Raw genomic sequence first — 9723 nt, forward strand, 5'->3', positions numbered from 1 at the left:
TCTAACCATTACACTATCTGTGCTATGCAACAATAAAGATGAGTTTTAGAAATTTCCTACACAGCTTTATCCCTCTATCAAATACGCTGATTTACATTCTCTAAATTAAGCAGACACATGTCCCATAGTTGATCTTAATGTGAAACCAAGGAGCAACAGGAACTTTAGTCTCTTCCAAAACATACAGCTCTCTTTTAACACACCAAATGTTACCCCCTTTTGAATATAAAAATGCAATGCAATAACTGGTAAGCATAATTACTTTCTAGCAACAGGAAATGTTTGCAGAATCAGGGTCCTGGACACCTTCAACTCAAGCAGTCACTACTCAGTGGACCTTTGGTAGCTATCACAGAATTTAGGTACCTAATCGCTGAAAAAGAAATTTAACAAGACCCTGATTAGAGAATGTCTTATTTTATATGTATATTATGGTGATAAAGCATAAAGTAAGTTTCTTATGCTTTAGAAACCACTAACAGATTTGCAGAAACAATGCAATGATCTACTCTGCTGTGCGTAAGTTCATATAATTAGAACTTTGGCTAAAGCCAATTCATCATTTATATGCTTTGGCTTAAAGACTAAAACCTTTATGTTAAGCTTTGTCTCTCAATTTCTTCCTATCTCTTATACACTCTATTTACTTATAAACTGGTACTATGTTTTAAAGTACTGGCAACTACATTTTAAAACACCACTGTCCAATTGGTTTGCTTCTAAAATAGAGAATAAAAACTTGAAATATGGAACATTCTACTTTAGTCAAGGTTTCCTTTAAAGCAGTAATTTTAGTAAAATGAGTTGGCTGTTCTCACCTAAATATTACCATGACTGAAACACTGATGTCATTACTTAGGTGACAAAAGCAATCGGGAAGTTTTGCTAAATGAAATTTAGCCAGCTCTCCTTGGCCTCCTTGTCTGGTTTGACACACAATTTCACTTTCCTCAATGTATTTACTGTCTACAGCTATATCAGTAAAAGAATAAAAATGGGAAATTTCAATCCTGACAGCTAGTGGAATGCAGAGGTGGACTTGACCCTTTGGGCAGCTTCTTCACATGTCCTGTTCCAACAGGCTCCAAGTAAGCTACTATCATTTCTTCAAATCTAAAAGATGACTTATGGTATACAGCTTAACATGACACAGCAAAGTTTGGTGAAAAACACTTTTGTGAATAGGAAGGGCTTCAAAAGTTGCTACTTATTTTTTTGGAACAGACACCATCAGATTGGCCTGTAGGAAATCAAACTGGCCTAAACTGAGTCTAGGAAAGGCAGCTGCAGTAGCAGGTTTCAAGAAATTAGCAGTCGCTGATACTGGTCTATGATGGGGTAAAACCCTAAACATATCTCTTGATACGTAGTAAAGTCAGCAAAGTCTTCAGTTTGTGCATGACTGATATTAAGAATCACACCTTCCATTTTCTAACCCAGGCCTAAGTTTCCCTCCTTCCACTTCCCTCCAAACCCAGGCAGGTGATTATTATAGACAAGGAGGCAATGAAGTTGCTTCAAAATATTTAATACGTGTTGGACACGTAAAGTTACATTTTTATACAAAAATCAATACAACGAAGGAGAAAATACTGTACAAAACCTTATCAGCTCCCCCAACCTTTATACAACAAAGACTGGGGTCACGATATCTACAAAACCATAAGGTCTTTCCACTTAGGGCTTCTGTCTGTAAACTTTGTTTCATTAAACACTTTTTAAAAGCACTGTTTAGTAGTTCTGAGCTACAGCTTTTAAAAATATAACATTTCTCTATAAATTCCATATTTCCAAGCTTGATCTCTTCTGTGAAGTTCATCAAGCTTTTTCCCCTGTAAGGAGGTCACGGTCCCTTAATACTCCCCTTTCCCAGAGTAATCATAGGGCATAAACGTTTCTTCTGTGCTAGAGAACGATGGAGAGAGAGAGAAATTCAAGTCTCTATTGCAGACTAAATCCCCCGAGTCTGAGGAAATCCTGGGAGGAAACGCCACAGGCCCGGCAGGGCTCTAGCTTTCATTTGAGGGGTGTGTGTAAAGTCCCTCCCTCCCCGAAGAACGAAAGGGGAACTCCCCGGCCTCCAACCTTTCTGCCGCTTCCTTTTCTGCGCGGCCGGCGAAGGAAAGTCCCTGTCTGCCCCCGACGTCTTAAGCTCGGGGAAAGGGTGGTGCATTCCAGAAGAACGAAACAAGTCTCAATTCAACAGGACAAACTACAGAAACACAGACACACACACAAACACAAAAGTTAACGATCGTTCTCTTTTCTGTGAGCCCCCAACTGAGGTCTCAAGCGGAGACTCGAGAGCCAGAGAGCATAGCGGGGCTGCCCAGCTCGGGGCCAGTGGATGCTGCCCGGCAGCAACCGATCTCCCCAACGCGCACGGCGCTAGCGGTCTCTGTCTCGGGGGCGTCCTCGCAGCGGGAGCAGCCCAGCCCTCACTCTGGGGACGCCCGCGGCTCAACCTCCGTCCGCACGGGGCCGGGCCTCAGAAGGCCACGATGGCTGTGCTCCAAGGGTTAATGTCTCTCAGCACCGGCTTATCGCAGCAGATCTGCCCGGGCTCAGCGGCTTCCGGGCCGCTCTCCTCTCCCTCCTCCTCTTCCCGGCCGCCCGCAGGGCTTTTCCGCAAGAGTCCGGAGAAGCTGGAACCGAAGATGTTGATGAGGTTCGCCACGTTCCCGGTCTCCATCTCCTCCTCCCCGTCCTCCTCTCCTCCGTCCCGGCGTGGCTTCTTCAGCGGGGTCGAGCAGGGCGCTGCGCAGCCCGCGTGGCCCCTGCCCGCCCCCGCCGCGCCGCGCTTCCTGGGGCACAGGGCGGGCGGCGCGGAGGGCTCCTCCTCGGCGGGCTGTGGCACGCAGCGACCGTCGACACGGGGGATCCGGCCGCGCTGGCCCTCCCGGGCCGGGGGACAGCCTGCCGAAGGCCCCTCAGGGGATACGTCCGAGACACCCACCGGCGCCGCAACGCGTGGTCCCACCACGCGGCCCCAGGCAGCTTCCGCCGTGTCCTCCTCTCGGCGCCGAAGACAGTCTCCGGCTCCGGTCACTGTGGCAGCGGGCTCAGGGTGCCCCGCCTGCGGCGCGTCGGTGGCCGCGGGGCGCTCCGGCTGTGGCTCGGTGTCCGGCCAGGCGGCGCGGGCGGGCGGCGGGGGCGCCTCTCCCCAGCCCGCAGGTGGCTGGGCCGCCGGTTCCCCGGGCTGCGGCATCGGGGTCCCCGCAGTACCCGCCAGGTAGAGGCCGGGGCACGGGTCACTCAGGTAGACCTGGCGGGCGCTGCGCAGCACCAGCGAGACCAGGAGGTTCTTGTGCAGCTTGATGCCGCCACGCTGGACTCGGGAGTTGTAGATCTTGCCGAGGGAGATGCTGACAATGCGGTGAGCCTCCAGCTTGAACTCCATCCTGCCTCCCTTTCCCCGGGCTGGCGCCGGGGTGACGCGGGCGAGCCCCGGCTAACGTTCGGAAGCCCGGAAGAGAACTGAGAGCGTAGATAAATCCGCCGCGGGGAGCACCTTCTACTGCAGAGGGCTTCGAAGAGAAACGACTCAGTGACGTGCGCTGCTCTCTGACGCTCTAACCCACAACTAGCGCCCAGTTTCGAGTCCGGTCGCTAAACTGAGGGCAGTGGGGCGGCCCTGCGCCTTATATAGGAGCCTTGAACGCCAATCACGAAGCGCCGCCAACCGTTCCGGGCTGACCGCCGCGCCCTCGTGCACTGCGCTCAGCCAATCAAAGGTCGAGGAGGGGCGCTAGGGCCTGTTCGAAAGTTAGTCCCGCGGAGCAGGCTCTTAAAGGGGGCAACCAGTCGTTTTGGGGGGGGGGGGTCGAGGGCGATCTTGAGGAGTCAGGCTCTCAGTCTGATTTGTATGTCAAGATTCTGGTTCCTTTGCTCTTGCCAGAACCAAAGCGAAAGGAACTATTTGAACTTTGTATTCAACATGATGATGGACTCTGCTCTGCAATAAAGTCCGGATCCTTGCTTGGGCAAGCCCGCCCCGCCTCCATTTCCAAATGTGCACACCAGAAACGCCAGACCAAAGGTGGCAGAAATGGAGTTGGTGGCACTGCCCAGCATAGAATAGATACTCCCAGGTGGACACATAGTAATTCTATAAGGTATCTGGAAGATAATTAACCTTGTGTAAACCCCCTTGCCACTAGTGAAGTACATTCTTAGCATCTGACAATTCCTATCACAAAGGAAAAGAAGATTCTAGAACTTATTTTGGCTTCTTACCAAGGAACTGTGTCTGTGTACAAAGTTATTGATTCTCATTTTGTTCTCTAGATTCTAGAACAAATCCACTTGCCATGTAGATTAAATGAAACTTTCTCCACAGTGATTTTTCTTCACAAAAATTGACTACTCTTGGGAAAATCTAGAGAGTTCTAAAAATACAAATAAGAGAAGTCCTGTGTTTCCATTATGATATCACAGTTTTCTTTTTGTGGGAAGGTAAAATGTAGAGAAAGATTGTTCTCTAATTTTCTGGTCAATCGACAATTGAGGTTCCTATGTTGACGTTCTCAGTTTATGTCCTAAGGACAGACTCACCACAGGAGTGGACAGGCTTCTGAGCTGGGAAGGTGAGAGTCAGTTCCAGTTTGTCCCTCCTAAGCCTCCACCCAAAGCCCTGCCTGATGATTCTGTGTAAATGGCTTCCAGATCTTTTAGTTTCTGTGAGTCTTAAAGAAGTCACCTACACATGCATCTGTTTCATTATGCAGTAGATAAATGACACTCTCTGTGACAATCTGAATAATAAAAGTAGGCATAGCTTTCTTGAAGCCCACATGGAATAGCTGGCCTACAACACACAGCAATATGTTTACTTAGAATATACACAAGTGAAAGGTAGACTTGGTCAGGGCTGGTTCACAGGATGTCTCTGGAAAATGTGGTGGCTTATCTTTGTCAACAACTTATTGCTGGTAACCAAGGCACAGGCTATGAAACTTAAAGTTCTTCCCCTCTAGGAAATTTCAGCCCACATAGAAAAGGAGATAAAATAATTACAAAACCTAGCATCATATGTTCAGTAATAACATGAAAAGTTTTTATTCTGTTTTCTAGTTCTTTGAGAGATTTACGTCACTATAAAACACTGGTAAAGAATACAGACTTCCTGGTTGGAGAACATGCCTCCACCTCTTAACTTCTGGTGTACCTTCGGAAAGTTACTTCTTTTTGCCTCAGTCTTTTTCATCTGAATACAGAAATAATAGTAATACTGTACCTCTTAGAACAGCACCTGACATATAGTAAGCTGTTAATACACATTCGTTATTAAAACATTACCCCTCACATGATCTTAGGATGACAGAAGAGAAAAAAGGGCATAAATGAGAGAAAGTTTTACCAAAGAAGTGTATTTGAGGAGAGTGCTGAAAATCCCTGAGCTGGAACCCACAAGTTCTACGCTACAGAACAAGTCTGGTGTAGAGAACATCTCATTTAGCAAGTGTGTCAGGAATATATCCAAAGTCAGTGGAAAGATGCTGGAATATTAGGCTGAGGCTGCGTGACAGTGAGTGGGGCAGACATAGCTCAATATGAAGGCCCTAGATTTGGTCCCCAGTATTGGATGCCTCAATGAAGAGATGGGGCCACAGGGACCTACTAAAGCTTAAGTAAAATAACTACAGAATGTATTCTAGATCATTTGGTGGGCTGAAGATTGCTTAATTATAAAATTCTTGTGAGCAATTAGGCAAACGGTCATGAAGGGATGAACTAAGTAGCGGTAGCAAAACTGAAAATACTGAGAGACAAAAAGAAGTGCTTGATGATCACTCACTCACCTGCACAGGTTCTGGATGACAACAGCCTCTTCCTCCTGTGTGCGTTCTGATCACCTTGAGCTGCACTGTCCCACCATCTGCACTGTACACTTTACACTTCTCTGCCTTCATTGTTTTTTCCTGTTATTCCCCGTGTCCTTTCCAGACTGCCTGTCATATCTATAGGCAGATTATAAAGAAAATGTCTAACAACCAGTGAGACATAGCTACTGACTGTCAGAGCAGGGCCCTGGAGGCCCTTACAATGCCACGAGTTATGGAGGGCTCCTGCAGGAGCAGCTGGATGGCAGGAAGTGGGGTGCTCAAGGAGCCGGCCAAGTTCCTGCAGCTGGCATGGAAGCATCTCAGTATTTTGACATCTACAGTGGCCATGCCAGTGGGAACGGGGATACACTTGGATGGGTGGATGCCTAATAATTATGATGTTTACAGGTCCTGGGCTAGTTACTTCACATGCTTTAGCATCCTTGTAAAGGCTTGAGAGTAGATATCATCATCTTCGTTACAGGTGAGGAAACTGGGATTCTGAAAGGTTAAACAAATCTCTCCATGTTGTGCAACTGTGAGAGGCAAGAGTGAATGAGATTCAACTCTGAGTTTATTTAAAGCTTGAGTGCTGAGCTCTGAGTTAGGCTGCCGGGCTCTACCTCTTACTTTCTGTGTGACCTTGCAAAGTTATTCGCCCCTAAGTGAAGTGAAAAAACTGTGTCCTAGTTTTGTGGTGTGGCCAGGTTATATAATCTTTCTGTGCCTCAGTTTACTAGGTAAGATGGGAATGATAAAAATACTTTTAAAACTGGGAGGCTGAGGCAAGAGAATTGCAAATTTGAAACCAACCTCGGCAATTTAGTGAGAGCCTATTTCAAAAAATAAAAAATTAATAAAGGGCTGGGGACATACATCAGGGCGAAGGCTCTGAATTCAATCTGCAGTACTTAAAACAAATAAATATATCCATAATTTAGTACAGTCTGTAGCACTATATCTGCACTTATTAAATCTTAATTATTGCTGTTACGGTTGTTATTATTGTACCAATATACTGTGCCACATAATGGGTACTACATAACTGTCTGCTGACTTAAAATTGAATAATACAACAGTTATTACCAGAATTTCCTCTAACCCTGAGCTTACAAATGGAACTTTTAGAATTCATCTCTGGAGGGCCTGGACATTTAAGATCAAGAAAATTTACTTCTACTGCCAAAAAAGAAATAGCAAACATATTCTTCTAACCTGCCTGTTCCACAGAGGTCTGAGGCCACTCAGGCAGGCCACTTGGGCTCAGGCCTAAGGAGGCCTCTCAGCACAGGGCTGTGGGCCCATTCCCTCTGACTTTACTACCACCCTCAAGGCTGCCTTCATTTGCATGATTAATTGAAGGTTAAATATTACTATCAGATGATTAAAGAATTTATATTGCCTTAAATTGAGTCTAGTCTACACGAAAGCAATGCAAACCCAAACCTGCCATGCGTGACGTTCGTGATAGCATTGTTTAAGCAGTAACAATTAGAAAGGAGAGGATAGGTGAAAAAAGAACAGGCTGACTTTGCTGTCCCTACCTTTCAAGAGGAGGACATTTGGAAAATTTTGGGCTAAAGTTGCTTGAGGCAATTGAATAATCATTTGTATATCAGCCTGAATTCTTTATTTTATTTTATTTTATTTATTTATTTTTGGTACAGGGATGGAACGCAGGACCACGCACTTGGCAGGCAGGCACTTACTGTGAGTGCTGAGCTAAATCCCCATCTCAAGCAGTACCTGGGCTCAGGCCTAAGGAGGCCTCTCAGCACAGGGCGGTGGGCTCACTGCCTCTGACTTTACCACCACCCTCAAGGCTACCTTCGTTTGCATGAGTCAGGTCATGAGTTGGATCCCTGGTACCACCAAAAAAAAAAAAAAAAAAAAATCCCTGGTTCTAAATTATGAGAATATATAAAATACTATATAAAAGATTATTTGTTTTGGGGGCTAGAGGTTTAGCTCAGCGGCATAAGCGCCTGCCTTATAAGCAGGCAGTCGTGAGTTCGATCCCCAGTATTGATAAAAAGGAAAAAGACAAAAAAAAAAAAAAAGATTATTTGTTTCTATAAATATGTATTTGTAGCACTTTAAGCAATACTCTTTTCTGAGAAGAGAAAAATCCACTTTTAAATTTATCCTTTTCTCTCTCTCTATTTTGGATATTTTATACCTTTTTCACCTCTTTGGCTGCTTGATTTCTGCAGAATTTCTTTATACTCAAATAGCGTTGGGCTAAGAATGGGTACCAAAACCTTTCTCCTTCTTCCTCAGTTTCCTGACAGTCCCCTCAGCTTTCTTCTCTTAAATTTTATATCTTTGCTCAAAACCTTACTTTTGTATGATCATCTTTTCATAACCTGCCTCCTTTAAGACTCCCAAGGAAAACAAATTTCTCAATAAGTTGAATAGTCTAACTCATTAAAACAAGCCCAGTCAGAAGTCTCTCAAGGTGCAAACTGAGAAAACACTACCACACGAACCCTAGACTCACACTGTTCGATAGTGGATGCCAGCTATCAAGCACATGACCTGCAGCCAGTGCAACGAAGGAACTATATTTAACTTTTTAAATAAAAGAAATTTTTTGGTACTGGAAATTCAACTCAGAACCTTGTGCTTGCCAGGCAGGCACTTATGCCACTGAGCTATATCCCTGACCCTTAGATTTTAATTCAAAAATTGAAGCAAGGTAAATGTTTTTTCTGAGATCCAACTGTATTGTGTCAAACTTTTGAAGCCTGAAAATCTAAGATTCCCAACTGATGTGAGTTTTAAGTGTAAAATATACACAACATATTTAAAAGACTTAGAAAAGAATTAAAATGTTATATTTTTAGGGGCTGGGGGTTTAGCTCAGCGGCATAAGCACCTGCCTTGCAAGCAGGCAGTCGGGAGTTCGATCCCTGGTACCGATAAAAATGAAAAAGACAAAAAATAAAATAAAATAAAATTTTAAAAAATGTTATATTTTTATAACTATTAATATTGATATAATACAATTTTATAACTATTAATGTTGAAATAATACAATACTGGATTAAATAAAATATGTCACTAAAATTAATTTATCTAGTTTCTTTGTATATGTGTGACTTGAGTTATGCTTCTATTGGACAACACTGCCCTAGGGACAAAAAAGGATAAGGGAGGTGTGGACATATAAATATACATGAGCATATTGTAGGCTATTAACAGATATCCTTGACTGGAGAAGAGGAAAAGTACAGAAAAATAAAAAGGAAGTGAACACAAAACAGTTACTTGTAGAGGTAAGAGGAAAACCAAAAAAAAAAAAAAAAAAAAAAAAAAAAAAAAATATATATATATATATATATATATATATATATATATATATACATGAAACAGCTAACTGGCCAGAAGAAAGCTCTTTCTAGAACTGAGAAGCCACAAAAGCCATAGAAGTAACAGTTCTTATCGAATACAATGACAAAGAAATTATCACAGTATTATATTTTAATTCAAAATACAAATGTGGAAACAGATTTCAGAGAGAGAGAGAGAGAGAGAAATTTACTCAGAAAACATTATTCTCCTGAGTTGTGAGAATTATTCTTTTCAATTCCGACGTCCACCTGGAAGTTGCAGGACCATTTGTATCTAATGTGCCATTTTCTTGCGTACACACACATAAAAATCTTCAATGTCTTCCCATGACCTTTATGGCAGAAATCCAATTCTCTGGTCTGGTCTCCAGAGCACTACACAATACATTGTCAAAGATGAACTGCTGAGAACAGTGAACAGAGCTGGCGCTCAGCTGGGTGTCCTGGCAGTTCTCACTAGCTGCATACGGACAAATGGTGAGGCCGTCCTTCACTTGTAAAAGTGGGAAGTTGCATTTAATCAGTAGTCCTCAGAAGATGGCTGC

General features: G+C 43.9%; 1 protein-coding gene across 1 annotated transcript; it reads right to left on the bottom strand.

Annotated features, from left to right (window-relative positions):
* Positions 1-1512: 1512 nt before the first annotated feature.
* Positions 1513-3627, bottom strand: Ier5 (immediate early response 5). Its single transcript, XM_063240229.1, has one exon. The coding sequence runs from the start codon at positions 3398-3400 to the stop codon at positions 2489-2491; it is 912 nt and encodes a 303-aa protein (XP_063096299.1). The 5' UTR covers positions 3401-3627; the 3' UTR covers positions 1513-2488.
* Positions 3628-9723: the final 6096 nt, after the last annotated feature.

The sequence above is a fragment of the Cavia porcellus genome, unplaced genomic scaffold, assembly GCF_034190915.1.
Source record: "Cavia porcellus strain 051 isolate PalLab524CR breed Dunkin Hartley unplaced genomic scaffold, mCavPor4.1 scaffold_29, whole genome shotgun sequence".
In the NCBI taxonomy this organism is placed as follows: domain Eukaryota; kingdom Metazoa; phylum Chordata; class Mammalia; order Rodentia; family Caviidae; genus Cavia; species Cavia porcellus.

Coding starts and splice junctions, on each gene's coding strand:
- Ier5 (XM_063240229.1), bottom strand. CDS start 3,400: ATGGAGTTCAAGCTGGAGGCTCACCGCATTGTCAGCATCTCCCTCGGC.